At 42.0% G+C, this 23781-nt stretch overlaps 2 protein-coding genes and 1 pseudogene across 3 annotated transcripts; 2 read left to right on the top strand and 1 right to left on the bottom strand.

Moving 5' to 3' along the window:
- Positions 1-2040: 2040 nt before the first annotated feature.
- On the top strand, positions 2041-3707 carry LOC121742686. 2 transcript variants are annotated; one of them, XM_042135907.1, is made up of 2 exons: positions 2041-2745; positions 3110-3707. In XM_042135907.1, the coding sequence occupies exons 1-2, from the start codon at positions 2124-2126 to the stop codon at positions 3466-3468; spliced, it is 981 nt and encodes a 326-aa protein (XP_041991841.1). In that variant the 5' UTR covers positions 2041-2123; the 3' UTR covers positions 3469-3707. The 2 variants fall into 2 exon arrangements, with proteins under 2 accessions (XP_041991841.1, XP_041991842.1); XM_042135908.1 differs by having other exon boundaries at positions 3116-3707.
- A 5579-nt stretch (positions 3708-9286) lies between these two features.
- Positions 9287-13373, bottom strand: LOC121811419 (annotated as a pseudogene).
- Positions 13374-13847: 474 nt separating this feature from the next.
- Positions 13848-16204, top strand: LOC121810729. The gene is made up of 4 exons (XM_042211476.1): positions 13848-14610; positions 14683-14770; positions 14838-15281; positions 15362-16204. Exons 2-4 carry the CDS (start codon positions 14699-14701, stop codon positions 16202-16204), a joined length of 1359 nt encoding a protein of 452 aa, XP_042067410.1. The 5' UTR covers positions 13848-14610; positions 14683-14698.
- Positions 16205-23781: the final 7577 nt, after the last annotated feature.

Below are 23781 nucleotides of genomic sequence, written 5' to 3' on the forward strand. Positions count from 1 at the left end.
AAGGTTAATGCAGCGCAAGTCATCAAGATCATGAATGGAATATCAGGTTCATTTTATACATAAAAAAAAGGCAATAGAAAATTTACAAAAATCGGTTTTTTCAAATCATATCAGTTAAAATATTTGGTTATTTTTATGTCCAAATCAAATCAGCAAGCACACTAATTCATAGCTGAATCAGTAAAATCAGCGAATTCGATCCGTTTTAAAATATAATTTGCATATCATCACCAGAATACGTGATCGAAACTAACTGCTTTACCAGTTTTCCTTAAGTGAATATAATAACAAAATGAAAGATACAGTAACTAATAGTTGTACAATGTGCTTTAGTCGTGGGACCTAAACTAACTATAACTAAGGGGCTTCTTGGTATGATGGAATGGAATGAGATAGGAATGGAACGGAGATGAGAATGGAATGGAATGATATGAATTTACAGAAGAAAGGCCTAATAGTAGAAGCGCACTTGATGATATCGATTTACAGAAGAAAGGCCACCTTTTTTAGCTGCAGAGTAACGCATGGAAGAGGCTGTGGCCGCAACTCTAGGCACGCTGCACCGGGATCTTCCTACAACTTATCTATTTTCCTCGTAAATTATTATTCTACCCTGGTTTCATCATACTACTAAGTAAAGTAACATCATATATATCAGAAATACTGAGTATAAGTCATTTTATGTTTTGAACTATCATTATTAAAACTTTTTTTAATGATAATCCTATAAAATTAAATTAATGAACATTCATGGGATGCATATTATGTTTATTTGATCAGAATCGGTAGTTTTTTTTTGCACTGCTTTGCTTTCAACTTTGTAGTCCAGATATTCGGTGAAGTTAGGAAAAAATAGCTAGCTAGAGTGGCGGACCAAGGCCTAGTGTCTACTAAGCTAACTCTTTTTATTCATATAACTACATCAATTTTTTGTATTTTGTGTGAATCATGGTGTAGAAGACCTTAATCGTCACAACGAAAGTATATGAAAATTGTTATCTCCAAAATTTGAAATATATAGCAGCTTCTACCACAATACCGGTCATACCATGCATCAAGTGCTAAGTTTTTCATCTTTTAGCATAATAGTTGTACAACCTTAAGGCAATGTATACTACTCCCTCCATTCCATAGTAGTGGAGGCGTTTCTTTTCGGCACACGATTTAAGAAAAATTGGGTTAAGTGAGTTAAGTAAAGGAAGAATAAAGTAGGAAATGAAAAAGGTAGAGAGATGAGAAGAGAATAAAGTAAGCGAGAGTAAAGTAAATAAGTAGAAATATGTTGACTTTTACTAAAATGGAAAATGACTATACTATTATAGAACGTATTAAAATGACAAAATGATTCTACTACTATGAAATGGAGGGAGTATATTCGATCATATTATTAATACTTGGTGATTATAATGTTATCATTTCGTTGCGGTTTGAATAAAGTTACTTGAATATACAAGTAAACAAATCTCATAAGTAAACTAGGATTTCTTTATTATAGAACAAAATTAAGTCTTACTCAAAACCTATCAAGAGGTGCATATTCTCACTCATTTTAGAACCCATATCACAATAATACTACTCCTATTAATAAAGCAATAGTACTTACTTATTTTCTAGTTGCATATGACTTTCAAAATCAAAACCACATTATCAAAGCCATACTCAAAGTAATTTTATATCACTCTCGTGCATATTCTAGAAAACACTAAGCTTTGGTTGGAGTAATTTTGAAATTAGTTTATCCGGATAACGTAATTATCAAGTGTTAGCCGACCAGAAAAGTGGTAAATCTAGGATAGTAGTAAGTGATTTTGACTTTTCACTAATAATATAAAATAAAAAAATGAAAATAAATTTTATAGTTTGAGTTTGACCCACAGGTGGGCCAATCAGAGCACACAGCAAAGCCACAAGTTGCAACTGTTTTTGTCCCCTTATCGGACGGCCCAGATTTCACGCCTTTGCACAAACCGCGTCCCCTCACCATCCGCTTCTCCTTAATATCTTCCCTTCCCACACACATCACCTTCTCCACAGCACCACTCTCCAATTCCCTTCACTTGTCTCATCCACTCTCTCTCTCTCTCTCTCTCTAAATCACACACACTCTCACTACATTGAAAGCTATGGGGGCGATGAACAGCTGGATGTCGATGAGGATGATTCTCATATCAGCTGGAGTTTTGTCCGCGGCTATGGGGCTGAAGCTGTCGATTCCGATCGCCGTGGAAAATGTTCCGGCGTTGTGGTCGGTCGTTATATCCTGGATGAAACCTCCGTATCTGTACATAATCATCAACGGCATCATCATCACCATCGCCGCGTCGTCGCGCTTCCACCAGAGACACACTGAGCCTGCGGTGATTCGATCTGAGCGCTTGATTTCGGTCATAACGCCTACTTTAGAGAGTTTTGTTCCGCTTCCGGCTCAGGCGAATTTCAAGACCGCCGTCGTGCCGGAACCTCAGGCGGAGGTTTTGGTGCCGGCGGTTGAAGACAGGGTTGTCGATTTGAAACCTGTGGTGGTGAACGGTTTGAAGGTTGATTTCGCTACAGAAGTGGACGATCTACGTATACTTCGAGCTGAGGCGGAAGATGTGTTTGATGAATCGGATTTGCTGAACAATTCGCCGAAGCGCGATACTTTTTTGCCGGAAGTTAATCTGGAATCGCTCTTTCCAGCTAGAGAGAAACCGCTTGCTTCTTCCAGATTCGTACACCGGAAGCCAAACAGAACCCCTCCTGAAGGTAAATTTCACTGTATTTCTGGAACCTTCAATTTTTAAATGGAACAAAATCTTCGCATTTTTTGGTCACTAATTGCTTCTAATCGAAAAAAAAAATGGTTCATTCCAAAACGATTATCATATACATAGGGATTTTTATTGTAAATTACATTTAACAGTGAGGCGAAGAGATAAGTCCGGATTAATTCATAACATTCCGGGATGTCTACGTTTCTCTTTTTGGATTCCGCAAAGCTTAAGATTTGAAGCCTAAGTGGTTTCGCTTGCGTTGTGATTAAGCATGCAAATGTTTATGCGTAGTCTGAAAAAGATTAATTGCATTTAAAAATCATATTTCACTGATCGATTGGATAAAAATAAAAAAGTTGCAGGTGCAAAGGCGCTGCGGCGGGTGGCTCGGCCGAAGAAGCAGGAGACGCTGGAGAGCACGTGGAAGATGATAACGGAGGGGCGGCACGTGCCGCTGACGAGACACCTGAAGAAGTCGGATACGTTCGAGCAGCAAGCGTCTCCGGCGATGGATCACGTTAAAATGGTTCCAAAGTCGGAGACGTTCAAGGAGCGTAGCAACTACGAGGCGAGGATTCGAAAAGAGCCGTCGCTGGGTCAGGACGAGTTGAATCGGAGAGTGGAGGCGTTCATCAATAAGTTCAACGAAGATATGAGGATGCAGCGCCAGGAATCACTCCAACAATTCCACGAGATGATCAATCGTGGAGTCTAGATTCCTATTTTCTTTCCCTTATTTTTTGGGAATGGAAAAATTGAAGATAACTGAATATACCATACCTATAACAAGAATCAAGATTAGAATACTCATTTTTAATTGTGATGAGGGTTTGATGTAGCTATGAAATTCTTTGGAAAAAGGGTATTTCTAGGTCGTGGACAGATATATTATTGTACTATTACTCTCTGTTACTTCATTTGATTGTGTACATTAATATGAATTTGGTTGTAGACTGTAGTGGTGTTTTCGCACTTCAATTTGTTGCTACATTGGAATACTCCATTAAGTAGTAGTACTATATTTACATATACATATCGTGTTACTAATAAATAGTCTTCAAATTAACATACACGACATTTTCATATTTTCACATTTTGAAATTGAGAAGTAGAATATTATTTGGAATTTGTTGCATGGGTGTCATCTGAGATGTAGTAATATTCTAGGCAACAGTACGTTACATTGAATTCCAGATTGGCGATGCACTTTAAGGTTTATGCGTAGAAATATAATAATGATAGTTTGTTAGCCTAATACTCAACTGTATTGGTCAATATTATATGACGTTCTTATAGAATTAAAGGATAACAAAGAAATGACACTTACTACTGGATTATATAGGATCACGGTGTTGACTGCTGACTTGTAATTGTATATTTACATACAGTCAATCATTTAATTAACTACTTTCACTCTCCATCTATCTCACCAAACTGTATCCGCTTACCACATTAACATGGTTTCAAAAAGTGAGATAGCGACCATTGAAAAATGTTTCTCCAACATTATCTAATTTATTACATTCTCTATAAATTTATAGGAAGAAATATTCCACCTTAAACTCTCATCACTTTCCCCTCATTTTATACTTATCCTATTCTTTCTTTTTTACTCCAGTAAAGGAAATAATATCATAGTACAATAATTCATGATAATAATTTCTCTCGTTTAAGTGGAAGTGAGGAACAAAAAGGATGAAATTCTTTTTTTTACTAGATAATAAGGGAAAAGAAAGAATGAATAGAGAAAGTCATCTTGATAACCAATCTCAAATTTAAAATTGAGGATTTCTTTTCTCTTATTCTCTCATCGCAAATTTACAATTAAAAAAAACGCACCTATGTCTATATACTTTACACTGTTTTTTTAATTCATTTCAACGGTTGGCATGTGATAAACATTAAATAAGTAGATATCGATCTAACATTATTGGTTTACATATATATGTCACGATTAACTGTACACTAGCACTTATATTCCCAATAAATGAAATAACAGTAAACATCGTATCCGTACACTAATTATGCAATTACTACAGATGATCGGGTTTTGAACAACAATATTTTTTTTATAACATAACTACGTACGATCAAAATTCAAAACCATAAAGGGCTAAGTTAAGTTGGTGATCCAAATTTTATTAAAAGTTTGGTTAATATTGGCCCAGGCCTCTTATCCAATAAGTTAGGGTTAGGCCAGTAGGTTAGTCGTGGACGGTGAACCATTGATTTTGATAGCTGCTTAGGCTATCCATAATAGGAATAGCCCAGCAATAGCCTAGCCACAAACTTCTCATGCCACATCATCAACATTAAAAATCCTCCTGCCACATCATCAAAACAACCAAATAGTCCAGTCATAGCCTAGCCATAGCCTAGCCACACCACTCAAAATTATATAAAACAAATAATTAACAATCACAAAAAATACGGAATTAAATTTACGACACAGATACGAGAAAATTCAATAATATTATTACAAATTTAAAAAGTACATTAATTAAAAAAAATTACATAATTAAAAAAAAGTACATTAATTAAAAAAAATTACATAATTAAAAAAAAACTAACGTCGTGCAGTCCTCCGCGTCCATAACTCTTCAATTAAATCCTTTTGGGGTCGAATATGAGCCTCTGTTTGGCGCATGTCGGCATGTGCTTGGAGGCGGCCGGCTTCATTGTGAGGTACCCCACTCCGTACGTTGGGGGCGGCCACGCTGTGGCTTGGACCGGCTTCATTATCGTCGTTGGTCCAACTAGTCAGTTGTACACCTTCATCTTCGACAATCATGTTGTGCATGATAATACAAGCTTACATTATATCAGCAATGCAGTCGATATGCCACAAACGCGTTGGACCCCTAACTGCCGCCCATCGAGACTGGAGCACACCAAATGCGCGCTCCACGTCCTTGCGCGCCGACTCCTGCCGTGCCGCGAAGTAGGCCTTCCTCTCATTTGATGCGCATCGGATCATCTTCACAAAGACGGGCCACCAGGGTATATCCCATCAGCCAAGTAGTAGCCCATATCATGCCGGTTGCCGTTGGCGACAAAACTGATGGCCGGACCGACACCCTGGCACTGCTCGTTGAAAAGTGGTGACGAGTTGAGGACGTTGAGGTCGTTGTTCGAACCGGCTATCCCGAAATACGCATGCCAAATCCGCAGCCGGTAATCAGCTACGACCTCGAGGATCATCGTGGGATTCTTCCCTTGTAGCCGGTCGTGTAGAACCCCTTCCAGGAAGCGGGACAGTTCTTCCACTCCCAATGCATACAATCTATGCTGTGTAGAACCCCTTCCAGAAAGCGGGACAGTTCTTCCACTCCCAATGCATACAATCTATGCTGCCTAACATCCCCGGGAACCCATGCTGTTCCCCGTGCATCCGCAAAAGATCCTAGTATTCTTCGGGGGTAGGGCTTCGAAGGTACTGATCACTGAATATTTCAATCACGCCCAGACAAAAATACTTCATACATTCAAGGGCAGTCGTCTCACCGATGTGTTGGTACTCGTCCCACATGTCTGTCGCGCCGCCGTAGGCCAACTGCCGGATTGCCGCAGTGCACTTTTGAATAGGTGTGTGGCTGGGTCTGCCAGCCGCATCGTGCCTGAAGCGGAAATACATATATCGATGCTCCAAAGCGTTAACAATACGCATAAACAGGGCCCTGCTCATCCTAAAACGGCGCCTGAAATGGTTGGCGTTGAACCGCGGCTCCTGTGCGAAGTAGACTTCGTATAGGCGCTGATGTGCAGCTACGTGATCACGATCAACCACTTCTCGGCGGTGGACCACTGGGCAAGGTCGAGGTACCGCCGGCTGCAAGGCACTCTGCATCCATCGATCTATCTCACGGTTCGTATAGGCCTCTGGCGTTTCGTTCATTATACGATCGTACTCCTCAGCATCCCCACCACTACCACCACTACTACCACCGGCGTTACTCATTTCTCGGTGTTGATCTTGTACATAAATTAAGATAGAGAGAGTAGTGCGAATGAAAATGACGTGCAAACCGCGTATATATAGTGTTTCGAAAATAAAAAAAATAAAAATAAAAAATTCCGCTCGGCGGTGCGCTAGGCGATCCGGCCGCTGCAATAGCGCCGAGCGGATCGCCGAGCGCACCGCCTAGCGCCACGAAACCGCCGAGCGCTCGGCGGTTTTTAATTCCGAAATCCGCTGGGGGGTTGCAATGGACCGCCTAGCGCCGGCGCTCGGCTAGGCGGTGCGCTAGGCGCCATTACGGATGGGCCTTATCAAGAAAAATCAGCATTAAAAAAATTCAAAAATCCATTAACTATTCCCTCACAATTTTGTTTTTCAAAACACTTCCCGAAAAACCTTATAAGAACCAAATTGAGGTGGCCCTTATATATTCATTGTAGGATTTGTAGCTTTATTTTTCCCAACTCGAATATGATTTGCACCCAACAATTTCCTTTGGTGTTAACTGAGCGAGCTTATTAAGAAAAATCAGTACTGAAATAAACCAAAAGTCATCATTAATTCAATTGAACGCTTTATAACTTCCTTTGGATTAAATGGGCAGGTAACAATTTCATGTCAAAATCTTAAAAAATGCCAATGCCGAAAATGAAATGTAGTACTAGTATCTCTTAGAAAGTGTAGTATTTCCAAAGTTCTGTATAATGATGTCAAACAGCTATTTACATATCTTTCTCATCAGTGGTCAGTCTGATTTTCCATGCAATAATTTTCTTTTATCAATTTTCTTGATATATTAGGACTCTAATTTGAGATTTTATGTATTAGAAGCACTGGAGTTAATTTGGACATTTTCCTATCCTCTTACTCTTGACGGCAAGAGTGACAAAATTACAATTTTTTGCCATCACATGCTCGCTCAACCTTACAATGTCCATAACAATAAAAAGGGATGTCCTGCAACTAATCAGATCAACACGCTGTTGTTAGCTAGACAGTTTGATCATATTAGGACATGAATTAGTTAATGATTGATACTCCATGATGGAGGAGCAAAATAATAGAGTGTATAATTATGAATGTGAACAAAGTAGTGTAGTGGCGGCAGCAGCAGCATCACTAGCTATGCCATTTTTTCCATTTGATTATCAACTCTAAGAATGGAGATGACGAGTACAAAGATAATCACCAAAGCAATGACTATAGCAATATAAGCCTGTTTTCGGGTCTCCTTCTCGTAATCATTGAGCACCCCCGTCCCCGTCCCGCCGCCCTTTCCTCCACCTGACGGTGTCGGCAGCGGCTGCGCAGCCTCATCTCCCCCAGCTGATAATCGTATTTCTTGTTGATCTGTTTAGCCAGCTTGAATAGGTCATCGAGGTCGGTGTTGAGGCAGCCCCGGATGTCTCTCATCATCCCCGAATTCTCTGCCTTTTTTATATCTTCATTGGATTCCTGCAGGCTGTTGTACAGCCTCTCCAGATGCATCACATCCTGCTTCACACTTTCAACTTCCACACAGAACATCTCCAGGCAGTATGAGTCCTTCCCCCCCTCCGCCTCTATGCACATCTTCGAGGTACCGTTTTCATCCATTTTCTTTTCTCCGAATTCTTCTGGAGATGGAACACTGAATGTGTTTTTGTTTCCTCTGAGATTATCACGAGGTTTGGTGATAGATCATCGGTAATGTCCCTCGTATCTCCGATGACGATGAAGAGGACCAGGAAGGAAGGGATTGGGATCTGGTAGACAAAGACATTGTTTATGAGCTTTTACATCGCCCTGTTGGGGAACTTCCATCTCTACCAACTTTTTCTCCACGTTGGAAACCTGAATTAATGTTTATGAATTCGTGGATAATAATAATTAACCCCGGAGTTGATTGATTGGTTGGTTAGTTGATACCGAGTGAGAAGCTCATAGTAACGCACCTCGTATATTCATATCACATGCACTACTATAAATATTACTCTTGATTCTTATTTCAAGAATAGAGAGTTGAGAACTGCAAAAAGCGTATCAAATTGTGCTCTATTCTCTAATTGGTTATGCAACCTTTAATTCCTCCTCCCTTCCAATAAATACAGCTTTACCCAGCGAAACCAACCAAAAATTCGACTATTTTCTTAGGACTGGCAAATCGTGCGGATTGGGTCGTTATCGGGTCAACCTGATAATGACCCAACCCAATAAGGCCTAACTTGAACCCGACCGGTTAAGGAAACTGTAAATCCGAACACGAACCCGACCTGCTACCTTCAAATCCGAACACGACCCGCACCCGACACGAACCCGTTATCGACACAATATAATATGGGTTGACACGACACGATAACAACCCGAACCTGATATTACACGATTAAAACATAATAGTACACGATTAAACCTTAATTTTTAACCTAATTTACACAATTAAAATTCATTTTATACTATTTAAACCTAATTTATAAGAAATTAAAAAATTAAAGTAATATATATTTTTTAAAATAATAATAAAATAATATTATTATTTCTTAATGGGTTACCCGTATCCGACCCGCATCCGACCCGAACCCAACCCGAAATTATCGGGTTCTTAATGGGTCAACCCGATAAGGACACAGATCCAATAAGACTTGACCCAAACCCAATAATTTTGTGCGGATTCGTGTCAGATTATCGTGTCGTGTCGAAAATTGCCAGCCCTATACTTTCTTCCATCAATTTCCCCTGACAATTTTTTTATGTAACGCCTAACAAACTATAATATTCACACATCCCACTCCATCTTGCTTCACTGGCAAATTTCCGACCATATCGGACTCCAGCAGCCTATGATGCTGGCTGAATAATCTATTGGCAGAACCTGGGATAGAGCATCTCAATGCCCAACAATCCAAGCGAGGCGAGATATCTTCCTCCGGCTCAAAGGTGAAGTTGACAATATTCTACCTTCAGGCTCTTCCACATAGCTTGAATTCAGCACATCTTCCTCGTTTATGCTTCTGTTTACAGTGCTGCTACAAACACATGGATCAACATCCTGCTCCTTTTCACATGACTGATGTTCTTATAAGTTCTGAAACGAAGCCGAGGGTTCAGTTTGTTTCTTTTCTGTCTCTCCATCAAGATGTTAAAACAGCGCTTTAACGAAGCACAGACACAAGAGTGCCGGTGCTTGGTCCATTTCCCACTGGGAGGTTGAAGGCAGACAATGCATGTACAGCCACGTCTATGGTGTAGGTGTTTTGTCTTGTTCTCTGAAGAAGCTACAGTGCCCTCTACCTCCCCTTGAATAGCTAAATTAGGGAGTGTGTCGAGTCCTTCCTCAGCAACAAATATGCCTGCATCCCATCCAGAGCTCTCCTCTTTATTACAAGGGTCTGCTCAATCGTTGGGAAACTTGAGTATGAAATACATAGCAGTGCGAGACAAGAAAGAAAAGAGCAGACCTTTGTTCATGGCAGGTAGCATTTGCTCTAGCTGTTCGTTAGTCAATTCCTCAGCAGATGAACACAAAGATCTGACACAAATATATTGAAGAAATCAAGGTTCCTGGTGAACTAATTAAAGCATATGAACCATGACAGTAGCCTGGAACTCAAAATATAATTCTTATAATTAAAAACTAGTAAAATGCAGCAGTTTTTCAGATTGTATACACTACTGTTTTTAAATTCAAGAATGGATCCAAAGATAAGATGGTAGATCATACAACATGGTTTTAGAAAAAGAATTGAAAAACAGCAAATAATGACAACAAAAACAATGAGAACTACGTCATCACGAATTGATATAAAGGTCTGCCTACCTGTGAAGGTCCCACACATTATCTGACAGGTCAACTGTGAAGGCACCTTAAGATGTGAAATTGAGAGAAAAAGGTTACACAAATTGGGTATGAGAGCTGGCATAATAAATCTAGGATGCAGCTTCAGTAAGAGAATATGGAGCAAAAATGGCTTATCATCTCAATGGACTAACAACCCAACCAGTAATCGGATTCTGTTTTCGAATTCTATGCGTTCTCTGCGAACCACTCTGTAATCTCTCAAGAATTGCATAAGTGATTGAATCAGGAGTTAACCCCTCTTCTTTAAGCTTTGAGTACAAATCAACAGCTTCTGCACTTCTCCCAGACTTCTCGAGACAGTCTAACAAGATATTGTATGTAACTATATTAGGGCAACAGCCTTCAGCAAGCATTTCGTCGAACAAGCTATACGCCATCTCAACTTTATCAGTCTTGCCAAAACATTCTATCAGTGTACTGTATGTTACAACATCGGGATTCAAACCCCTCTCTTGCATTTCCTTAAGCCTCATGTGTGCTTCATCGACATCACCATTTTTTCCCAGACAATTAATCAATGAATTGTATGATACAACATCTGGTCTGCAATCACTATTCTCGAGCTCTTCAAATATTCTAACAGCTTCATCAACTCTTCCAGCCCTACCAAAACTAGAGATCAGAATATTGTAGGTGAAGATGTCTGGTGGCGGCCCATCCTGTTTCATTTTATCATACAGATCAAGGAGATGAGCTACATGCTTTGACTTTCCAAGAGCAGAGAAGACTGTGTTGTACATGAAAGTATCTCTCATTATACCCTTTTCGTGAGTTGTACTCAACATGTCTATTGCCTCAGTAACTTTTCCAGCATTGCATAAACTCTCCAACATGGACAGATAGGCATCCCTGTCTCCCTTCTCATGGAATTTCCACATATTACAAAACAACCTATGCGCTTCACTTGCATGCCCTAGTTTGCTTAGCATTCTCACCAGAAACGCATAGATTGACTTATTCATGTGTTTGCTCGATATTTTCATGACCTCATCCAGTCTACCAAGCTGTCCTTCTACAGCTAAAACATTGAGAATGAGGCTGTACGTGAACTCGTTAGGCCTGCAATTATTTTCCACCATCTTAGAGAAAAGAATCATAGCTTTGTCTGGCATTCGGCTCCTAACCAGTGCCTCCAGCATAGTATTGTAAGCCATTGAATTTGGTTTGCAATCCTTCAAAAGCATTTTCTCAAATAAAGTTACTGCGTCATTCAGCTTGCCCAACCTTCCATTCATCCTGATTAGAATGGTGTATGTGTATTCATCAGGTCTGCAATGCTTCTTTTTCATGTCTTCAAGCACCTTGTATGCAACATCAACCTGACAAGAAGCACAACACATCACAAACAAAATTAGATTCTGCAAGTCACATATGGCTTGTCAAGATCTAATACATTACACAAAGATTCAACTACATCATTTCTACCAAGATTCCAATTAACCTAAAGATCTACAAAATGATGTTCTAGAAATTTAACCAAGCAGAGATACACACTCTAAATCTTCATCTTGATGCACAATATTCATAAATTACAATTAGCGCGATCCTTGATATTAACATGAAGTACATAAACAATGGAAAGCCTTGCAACTACATGGATATCCAAACCTTTTCGTCTTTAGCAAGCGCATCAAGAAGCATGTTGTAACCAAAGTTATCCAAGTTGTACCCTTTCCTCCGAATTTGTGCATAAACCTGCAATGCTCGATTCAAATCGTTTGCCCTCAAATATGCTTGCACGAGACACTTATATGTGTAACAAGTCAGCTGCAACCCCCAATTCTTCAACAACTCCAAACACTTATCCAATCCATCAACGGTATTAAACGCAGTGATCAATATATTGACGGTGGAGATGTTCCCAGCAGTCCTTAATCACGCCATTAAATAGACAATTTCTTTGATTTTGTCGATCCTGTCTGGAAGAGACAATTTCGAGAGAATCAACAAAATACGGTTGTAGGTGAAATCATCGTGTCGGTAATTCGGGATATGCGAGCGGCAAAAGTTAAAGAACTCGAGGGCTAGGGTTGGGGATTTTAAAGCTTTGAGAATTTCGGAGACTTCAGAGGTGGTTGGGGGTATGTTTAGGGCTTGCAGATATTCAGAGAGGTCGAGGAAGGAATCGGGCGAGGACGCGGCGATGAGCTCGCGGCGGGGGAGAGGGTAGCCGCGAACATCGGAAATTAGCACGGGAGGAGTGACGGAGACTTCTATGGCGGAGGTGCGGCCTTTGTTGGTAGATGTGACGATTTTTCCAGTGTATTTGGTGGCGTAATCGCGGCGGGAGGAATGCAAGAGGTTGGCGAGATGACGGCGCATGGGGCAAAATTCCAAGAAGAGACGTTATGGCAAAATGTATCCGCCATTTGGACCCTGAAAAAACAAGATTCCAGCCATGGTATAGACACGAGAAGCTCTCGCGTGTTTTAATTAAACACGCTTGAAGCTCTCGCGTGGTTTAAAAGTATAGACGCATCACCGTAATGCGTGTTTAAAGTAAAACACGCATATTCCTCTCGCGTGTATTAAAAGAGAGACGCGTCTTCCTCTCGCGTGTTTAAAGTAAACACGCGACACGCTCTCGCGTGTCTCCCTTGCTTCACAAATTCACTCCAGACGGCAGAACATACGCATTACGCGAAGAGGAGACGAAAACCGGCAAAAATTCTGCCCAACCAGCGAAATTCGAAGCCTAATCCGATAGTTAGCTCTCCCATTCCAATTTGAAGTGTTGTTAGGTAACTTTCAACCCTTATTTTCGTTTTTATTGGTATAATTTAGGTGGGTATAATAGTTAGGGTTCATGGGGTAGAAAGTATTTTGTTGAATTTGGTGTTGAATTATTCAATTTGGTTAATTTTATCTTGAATTTGGTTGTATTTGATGTTGAATTATTCAATTTGGTTGATGTTTTGTTGAATTTGGTGTTATTTTGGTGAATGTGATTGATATTTTGTTGAATTATTGAATATGGTTGAATATGATGTTAATTTGTTGAATTTGATGTTAATTTGATGAATTTAGTTGAATTTGTTGTTGAATTATTCAATTTGGTTGATTTTATCTTGAATTTGGTTGTATTTGATGTTGAATTATTCAATTTGGTTGATGTTTTGTTGAATTTGGTGTTATTTTGTTGCATTTGGTGTTAATTTGGTTGAATTTATTAAGTGAATTTTTTTTTATATAATTTGGTTTATAATTAAACATGTTAAATTTTGATTATATTAGGAAGTCGCGATATGGACCAGAAGATCCTTCTGTTTTGCATTATCTGCACAGTCATATATCACGCAAGGCGTGGGCAGGCCAGGAAACAACCTCGTTCAATATTCGGCGCTTTGAGGGACATTTCTGGGAAATCGATAATCATCACAGACGCGTGATTGATTATGTTTGTAGATTTGGTTTAGGTGGAGTTCTTTTCTGTGGTAAGGCTCTGGATGTAGATCATGCGTTGATCACAGCTTTGGTTGAGCGTTGGAGGCCAGAGACACATACTTCCATCTTCCCGTAGGGGAAACTACCATTACATTACAAGACGTTCAAGTATTATGGGCTTTACGTGTAGATGGAGTACCCTTCACAGGAAATGGGTTTTGTGAAACTGGGTGGAGGGGTTTATGTGAAGAGCTCTTGGGCTTCTATCCCCTTCAAAGCGAGATGAAGGAAAACGGTATCTTGGCATCCGCGCTAATACATAGGATGGCGATTGAACCGTTAGGAGATGGTCTCGAAGACGAAGCCTACATTCAACGGGCACGTATGATTGTGCTTGTGCTATTGGGAGGGTTGATCTTACCCGACGGCTCAGGGTGTAAGATACCTCTCATGTGGTTGACCCAACTTCGAGACGTAGAGGCTGCCTCTATGATTAGTTGGGCGAGTGTTGCGCTTGGTACATTATACCATAATCTCTGTGAGGCGTCTGTGGGCAAACGGACAGACATTGGAGGTCCGACAGTGCTCCTACAGCTTTGGGCGTGGGAGAGAATGCCCACTTTGAGACCGGATTTTGTAGCGGCACGTATACATACAAACAACACTCCATGTGCATTAATGTAAGTTTGTTGTTTCATCTCTTTTGTGTATTTAATGACAACATATTTAATTGACAACTTTTGTTATTGTAGGTAGACTGGCTCATATATGATAAACGGAGCCCCTAAACATTCTGTTCGACATTATCGTGAACAGTTGTCATTACTCCAAAATAGCCAGGTAAAATGAATAATGTTTAATGTTTAATATATATTTGGGTAATTTTAATGTAAACTTGTTATTGTAGTTTATTTGGATGTCCTACGTGGACCGTCAATTACCAGACTCCTGCATCGATATGAACAACAGTTGGAGATCTGTGACGTACATGGTTTGTTGGGCTATTGTCGAAGCACATGAGCCTGAGCGCGTGGTTAGACAATTTGGCGGCACGTCCTTCATCCCGGAATTGCGTGATTGGGGTTTCAATGAAACTCACTTCAAAACCAATCGTCGTGGAAAGGCTAAGACGAACTGGGTTGTGCAGAACAAGGCCTACATCCAACATTGGGAGAGGAGGTCGGAGTTCGTTACTAATGATTACATGGAGCCTCTCGCAGACCACGTGCAGGTGATGAGAACTCGACAATACATGGAGTGGTATTTTAAAATTACCATAACATATATCACGCAGCCGGGTAGGCTTCCAGAATTAGGGATGAACACTGTTGCATCATCATCTACACTCCAAGTAAGTATTGTATTTGTATAGTTGTTGTTTCATTTTAAAAGTATGTATGTTATTAAATATGCACGTTTTATTTGTTACAGGCGGAGACATTGGCACGTGTATTTCATATGTCGCGCGGTTTTGACCCAACAGACGCCGTAGGATTGTTGCATGAGATTAACAGTCTTGCTCTTAACTGCCTCACCGAGTGCGGTGAGAGTGAACGCACGGTCATACCTTCCACACAGCGCACTGATGTGGATATGTCCCGGGGGTTTATCCGAAGAGCTCGCGGTATTGGTCAGAGAGGTATCCGAACAGGCGGGCATGGTTATTCACGGCATTTCAGAATGTCCCAAGACATGCCAGGGTCATCACAAGCAGCAAATGAAGAAAATTTTAATTCAGATGACAACATAGATTTGGATGCACTCATCGACAATTTTGCTGGTGAGCCCGAAATGCAAAATCCACCAGTACCAGATCCCTCTAGTTGGTTTCCTACTTGGTCAGACGCGCCACAGTCTAGTTGGGTGACTCCATTAGATAGAGTTGGGCTACCATGGAATCCTACTACACAGGATTTATTCTTTTCGGATGTCCATATCGTGCACTCTCCGACAAATGATGATGATGATGATGCTGCTGATGATGACGATGATGATGATGATGATGATGATGATGATGATGATGATGATGCTGATGTTGCTCCTAGGAGTAGTGCCTACATAGAGCGCCCCACGAGGAGAGAGTATATTGACCCTCATAGGAGTAGTGTTCAACTTGATCGGCCTAGTAGCAGTTCACATACATCCCGTCCCGATAAGGAACGCTCCAGACCAAGTTTGTCTCAGACAATTTTGGGTATGTTCCCACGTAGAAGGTCTAGCCGTGACAACAGAGGAAAAGGCCCGAGTAAATATACACCTTCGTCATTTAATTAGAATATTATCATTAGATGTATTGACTATTTATTACATGTGGATTGATTTGAGTTGTACTGTTGACTTTTTATATGTTGACTGATTTGAGATGTACTGTTTGTTTATTACAGGTGGATTGATCAATAAATAAAGTAGACTATGTCGAAATTTTTTTAAACAATATTACTTAAGAATGTCATTTCGGTCTTAAACTTGGTTCAAACACATAATAAAATTCAACCCTCAATCACGAGTCTCAAACATAATATAACTACACAACACGTCCTAAAGTGCACTTTCTTCTATTATGGCCGGTCTCTCCACAAAGGCGGCATCGAAGAGGAGCTCTTGGCGCATCTTCTTCGCGCTCATCCATTTGGTTGTGTATCCTGCTTCTGTTGTACCGCCCACGTGAACGAGGCAGTAGCCGTGCTGGTGAACATTCCAGTGTCCATTCAGGTTCATACCAATAATCTTGGTGTCTCAGTGGACGGAACGCAGCTGCATAAAAGTGCATTTGTAAGACATGAAAAAAATGTAAGAATAAAAAGTATCTAAACAACATACCTGCGTACTGGTGAATCCAAACATCTGTGTGGTATCGTGTATCAACATGACTAAAGATGTCATCACTGCGTTCTCTCAGCACCGCAACAGCGTGAGAGCAAGGCATTCTCCAGGTCTGCCACTTTCCACATGAGCATCTCTTTTCACGGTAATCCACAACATGTATATTATGGCCTCTACCCGGACCTCTGTGATAGGTTAGCACTTCATAAGTTCCACGTGCTATGCTTGTAGTCCTAACATGATGACGTCTACCTCGACGGTCATTCTTCTGAAATAACTCCCAAGCCCACGGTGTCAAAGGCGTCTGACATTGTTTGGCTAGAGTCGTTCGGTTAACAAACCAGTTGATGGTCCACCAGAATGTAATATCAATGATAGCTCTAATTGGGAGTTCCCTCGCAGCTAACAACACATTATTATAACACTCGGCCATGTTAGTAGATGTCTCACCCCATCGACGAAATTCATCGTGTGCCATAGTCCATTGCGATCTATCTATGGTAGTTTCGAGGTACCTCAGAGCTTCTGGACTCACCTTTTCTAATTCACGCCTTGCAGTCCAATATCTCCGCTCCTCAATTACTTCACCCATTATCCATACCCATTTCTTCACTCCGGGGCCTTTGTGTCTTTGTAACACATTCGATCTAACGTGAATTAAACAGAATCGATGATAACCAACTGGGGCCTCTTTCCACACATCAGCCTTCATGGCATTTATAATGCCTTGATGTCTGTCACTTATTATGCACACTTCCTGGTCATTCTTTATAATATGCACTCTCACAAGATTCAAAAACCAACTACAACTCTCGTTTGTTTCTTCATAAACAATAGCAAAAGCAACAGGCAAACAGTTCTTATTTGCATCGTAACCTACTGCAGCAAGTAATTTACCTTTCAATCTTCCACGCAGGTGAGTCCCATCAACTGATAAGACCGGCTTTGCTACTTGGAACGCCTCTATTGCTGGCCCAAATGCCCAAAATACGTAGCGGAACGCCTTTGTATTACCTTGACTCAGTACAGGGTCATGCAACCACTCAACGATTGTCCCCGGATTTTGAGTTTGCAACTCAGTCAGGTAGCTGGGGAGTTGTCTGAAGGATCCCTCCCACCCACCTATACAAGCTCAATAGCTTTTCTGCGAGAGTACCATGCTTTCTTGTAGCTGATTTTCACGTGAAATTTATCTTGGATATATGTACGTACTGCAGAAGGCTTGAATCCAGCATCGTTTTCAATTTGGCTTCGAATACAGAGAGCAATCATGGATGATGTAAGATTAATATGTTCACTTGGATCGTGATCTCCCATACAGCAATGACGATCAACCCATGAGTTGATAGACCAACTACCATCACGTTTCTTAAACGTTGCTTTAACCTCCCAATTACATGGGTAGCGTTGCCCAAGGTCCCTGCCTCTTATTTTCGGACCAAATGGGTCTCTACAAACTGCATGCCATCTTCTTGAATGACTATCCATAACCTCATACATCCGACCTGTTCCCACATGCCATAATGTGATAGCAGTTTTCAACTGCAATTTGCTATCAAATTTTGTTCCCACATATATATGTCTCGGATTATCCTCATCACAATACCACATATCTTCTTCAACCAATCCATGGTCTTCTGAAAAGTAACCTCGGCTGCCTTCACATGGTAATGATCGAAAAAATGGTAACCCTTCAGGCACATAGTTGGGAACAGGTTGCTCCCCACGAACAGATGGTGGTACATAATTCTCAACCATCATATCAAGTGTCTCATCGTCTGTAGAATCTTCACATGATTCTGCACTATAATCAAGATCACTTGGTTGAGAACCATCGGAACCATCACAATCAGAGCCATCTGCACCATCAACATTATCTGCACCATCACAATTATCAGAACCATCTGAACCATCATAACCATCTGAACCATCATAACCATCACATGTCACATTTGGTACATCTAGTGGTTCCTCAACCTCCCTCCCAGATGTGTTGAATTCAAAGCTATGATATTCATCATCCCTCCTAGATGTCCCGACATCAAAACTAGGATAACCATCTCTCCTAGACGTTCCAACATCATGATGAGTGATAGGTGGTTCAAATTGCAACGCAGTGGTAACAAGAGTATATTCAATAAAAAGTTCAATTTGACTTGGATTTTCAGCAAACATATACTCCAACAAATTAGCATCCACCGGTGTAGCTATATAATTCACCACTCCACTAAAAACCACAGGATGCCTCCATGTTAAATCAATCGTATGTGCATCCAACTCAATTCCAATTTTTTCACATATCATTGAAACAAGTTGATAATAAGATATCCTTTCATCCAATATAATAAATGATTTTGCACGAGGGGGATCATAAGCAACACCCAAACCTGGGAGCTGAATAATTTTCCCATCCCAATATAAACTCACAAACACCATTAAACCTGCAAAATAAGTACGACATAACATCATATACTATAAATTCAACATACTTAAATAAATATTGAACAAAATTAAAACCGAAAATTCAATACCAAGTTCAATGCCATAAACCCTAAATCTATACCTAACTAACACATAGCAATGATAATTGAAATTAATAGTCAAAAATTACCTAACACCACTTCAAATAGGAATTAGAGCATCAAAATATCGGATTCACTTCGATTTTCGCCGGCTACAGACGTTAGCCGTCGCTGAGTGCGAGAGAATGAGCGAGCCAGAAGTGAATTCGCGAGTGGAAAGTGAGGTCTCTGCCGTCTGGGCTCGAATTTGTGTCCAACGTAACACGCGAGAGCGTGTCGCGTGTTTAACGTAACACGCGATTTCCTGATGCGTGTTATGTATACACGCGATAGCTTGATGCGTGTTTAATTAAAACACGCGAGAGCTTCTCGCGTCTATACTATGGCTAGAAATTTTTTTTTTCAGGGTCCAAATGGCGGATACAATTTGCCATGACTTCCATTCGTGGAATTTGCCCCGGCGCATGGTGGGGAGCTTCACTCTGTCAAGGTTATGGCAGTTGTATAGTAATTAGCTCCGTCTTTGATTCGGAAGAGATTGAGTGTACACATTTTGATCATTCCCCAGCATGTTACTCATATATTTGAGAAATCTGTCACAGCAATTTTTCATGAACATTCAGCTGGGGACTCTTTATTCGGAACAATTCGCTATGCTAATTGCCTCTTCTTCATTTTCAAGCATTAGCTTCATTGGTTCAGAAAACGTGGCCACACAAAAATAAAATCTTTTAATTACCTTAATATTGCTAGAGGCGATGGCTGTCTGAAGAGCGCCGGCGGTGCTAGATGGCTGCGGGCCGGCGACAGGGGCAGTGGGCGGCGGCGCTGGGTTGAATTTCGTCAGTTGGAGAAAATTAGGAATTTAATTGCAATATGGGCCGGGTATGGGTTAATAGGTCGGACTGTAAGGGTTGATTGGGCCGGTCTCTTGTTATTGGGCTTAATTTTAAAAATTGGATTTTCAAAATTGGAGATAAAAGACTGAAGCCTTGTATTGGAAAGTGGATGTTCGGATTGTCGACTGCAACAATAGTTCATTTAATATGGTTTATTATTTTGTCCATGCATGACAATGGTGAAAATGCCAAAAACATTAATGATGTTAGAATAACTTGAAATTCGCAAGGTGTTTTCAAACCAGGCTGAGGAATCAAAGGCATTGCTAAGTTATGTAGTTCTTAATTTAATTTTTAGCTCCGAAGATGTTCACTTAATACTACTATGATTTATTATTTCATGAATGTATGACAAAAGTGAAAATGTCGAAAACGTTAACCAAGATAACTTGAAGTCCGCGTGGTGCTGTTAAGGATAATCTCCCTAACGTGATGCCGAAATAGAGATTAGGAGTCCCGGGAGGCGAAATCCCGTCGACAACTAGGGTTGCAAGAACGAAAAATAAACGATAAAAAAATAGGCGAAATTTCTGATGCAATTTTATTAATTTCAGCGCCTATTTATAATCTAAGGACCCTAGGGTTGGTTCGACTCTACGGGCCGGGAAAGAACCAACAAAGAAAACCCGACACGGAGCTTATAAAATGCTCGACCCAATTGTTCAAAAATAATAATAATAAAACAAAAATAAAGTCTCAAAAATAAATTAAAAGAACCTAATCTACGAAGCCTTTCATGCAATTTACTTGGCCACGTAATCCCCGAGCCTTGCCGGCGCCTTGGCCCTCCGGGTCGACCTCCTCTGTTCCTTCCTCTCTCTCGGCGATGGTCTTCCCTGCTCCACTGTCTCGTAGTTCAGATCCGAGACCTGCTGCTCCACCGGCTCCTCTTCCCTGTTGACGACGTTGGACGGTTCGTCGTGGTTGAGAGGGATATCCGTATCAACTCCCCCCCCCGATAAGACCAGCCTTGTCCTCACGGCTGAGGTTCGGAAAGCGTCCACGCACAATCTCCATAGGCTCCCACGACGGTTTTTCTCCCCCATCGTCATCTCACTGGATCAGCGCTTCATCTGTCGCCGCTCCGTCCCGCCACACCGTGCGGCTCCCCACCCATTTCAGCGGTCTCGAGACAGGGCGACCGCGCGCGAACAAGGGCGGTAATTCCACCGCTCCCGCCGACTCACCGTGCACGAATGGCCGTAGCAGGCTAACGTGAAACACGTTGTGCACCCGACTGCCCTCCGGCAACCGAAGACGATACGCTACCTGCCCAATCCGTTCTAGGATCTCATACGGACCAAAGAACCTTCGTGCCAATTTCGACGATAGAGGCTTGGCGACGGAATATTGTCGGTACTGCTGCAACTTCAGTAAGACCTGCTCTCCCACCTCAAACTCAACATGTCTTCGATGTTTATTTGCTGCCGAACGCATCCGCTGCTGTGCTCTCTCCAGATTTGCACGCAGCGACACGATCAGCTCGCCTCTTTGTCGAGTCAATGACGCCACATCGGACGGAGTGAAGTGCGACGGTTCTGCTGCAACCAAGGGAGGGGGTTCTCGACCGTATAAGGCCTTGAACGGCGACGTTCCGAGCCCCTCGTGAAAGAAACAATTCAATGATAATTCCGCCCAAGGCAAGAAGTTGACCCACTTGTTTGGTTTATCCGCCACGAATGCCCGTAAATACTGCTCCAGACCGCGATTCCTGACCTCCGTTTGTCCATCCGATTGCGGATGGTATGCCGTCGTGAAATGCAGCTTAGTACCACTCAAACGCAGCATCTCCTCCCACACATCATTTAAGAACACCGAATCCCTGTCCGACACCAAGGTTTTAGGGAACCCGTGGTGCTTCACCACCGTTTCAATAAAAAGGTTCGCCACTCGCAGAGCATTGAAGTGTGGCGGTAACGGTGCAAAATGCGCATACTTAGAAAGCCTATCCACCACCACCATGATGGTAGTGAAACCTCGAGACTGGGGTAGACACGTCACAAAGTCCATCGAGACATCCTCCCAAACCTGCGACGGAATAGGTAACGGCTGAAGTAACCCCGCAGGCTTTTGGGTCGAATACTTCGTCGTTTGACACTCCACACAAGCCTCCACAAACGCCTTCACCTCTTTCCGCATTCCCATCCAATAAAACTGAGCGGCAAGGCGACGGAAGGTCCTGTCAACTCCCGGGTGACCTGCCTGCGGCGTGGAGTGATGTTCTGCAATCAAAGGCAACTTCGCCGCTGATCCGTTGCCCACATAAATTCGGCGATTATGGTAGATGAGGCCGTCCACAAACGACAAATGGCCAGCCGCTTCACCCTTGTCGATTACAGCTCGCAACTCTTTCAAATCTGTCAAGGAATCCACTTCTGCCCTTAATAATTCCAGGATATCGGGGACCGGGTGGGCAGCCAGGGATAGAAGCGCCGCCTCAATTTGGACCCGCTCCGTCTCGCCGTCTCCAGGGACCATATCGCGGCGTGATAGCGCGTCCGCGACCCTATTGGAGGCCCCCGGCTTGTATTCAATTCTAAATTTATAACCCATCAATTTCCGTGCATAGAATTGTTGATCCGGAGTCTGAATAATCTGCTGCAATAATTCCTTTAGACTCCTTTGATCGCTTCGGATCACGAATTCGCGCCCCAATAAGTATTGGCGCCACTTCTGGACTGCTTCGACGATGGCGTACAACTCCTTATGATAAGTCGACGACACCCGACGCCGGGGCCCCAATTTCTTACTAAAGTAGGCCAAAGGATGTCCCTCCTGAAGAAGGACCGCCCCCACTCCGAAATCCGACGCGTCCGTCTCAATACAAAACACTTTAGAAAAATCCGGTAGGTGTAACACAGGGGCCGATGTCATAGCCTCCTTGAGGACGACAAAGCTCTCTTCTGCGGCGGGGGTCCATGCGAAGGCGTCCTTTTTCAGGAGTTCCGTCAAGGGGCCGGCCAGAGTCGCGTAATGCGCAATAAATCTCCGATAATAACCTGTAAGACCCAAAAAACTTCGCAACTGTTTAATGGAGGCTGGCACTGGCCATGCAACCATTGCCTTGATTTTCTCCGGGTCAGCCATCAATCGTCCCTCCGTAATTAAGTGGCCCAGGTACTCCACTGTAGTACTGCAGAAAGCACACTTGGACAGTTTAACAAAAAAATGATTACCCTTCAGAATGGTAAGTACCTCGTGCAGGTGTCGCACATCAGATTCCAGCGTTGGACTTTAGACCAGTATATCGTCAAAAAAAACGATCACGAAAGTGCGCAGGAGTGGTCTAAAAATAGTATTCATGGCCGACTGGAATGTGGAAGGAGCATTCGTCAATCCGAATGGCATGACCAGGAATTCAAAGTGGCCGTCGTGGGTTCGGAAGGCCGTCTTGAAGACATCATCTGTGTGCATCCGAATCTGATGATACCCTGAACGGAGATCCAGTTTGGTGAAAAACCGTGCAGAACCCAGCTCGTCAAACAACTCGTCCGATATCGGTATAGGGAAGTGATCAGGCACTGTCGCAGTGTTCAGGGCCCTGTAGTCAATGCAGAATCGAAACGTCCCATCCTTTTTCCGAATAAGCAACACTGGGGATGAAAAC

This window comes from Salvia splendens, chromosome 7 (assembly GCF_004379255.2).
Source record: "Salvia splendens isolate huo1 chromosome 7, SspV2, whole genome shotgun sequence".
Classification (NCBI taxonomy): domain Eukaryota; kingdom Viridiplantae; phylum Streptophyta; class Magnoliopsida; order Lamiales; family Lamiaceae; genus Salvia; species Salvia splendens.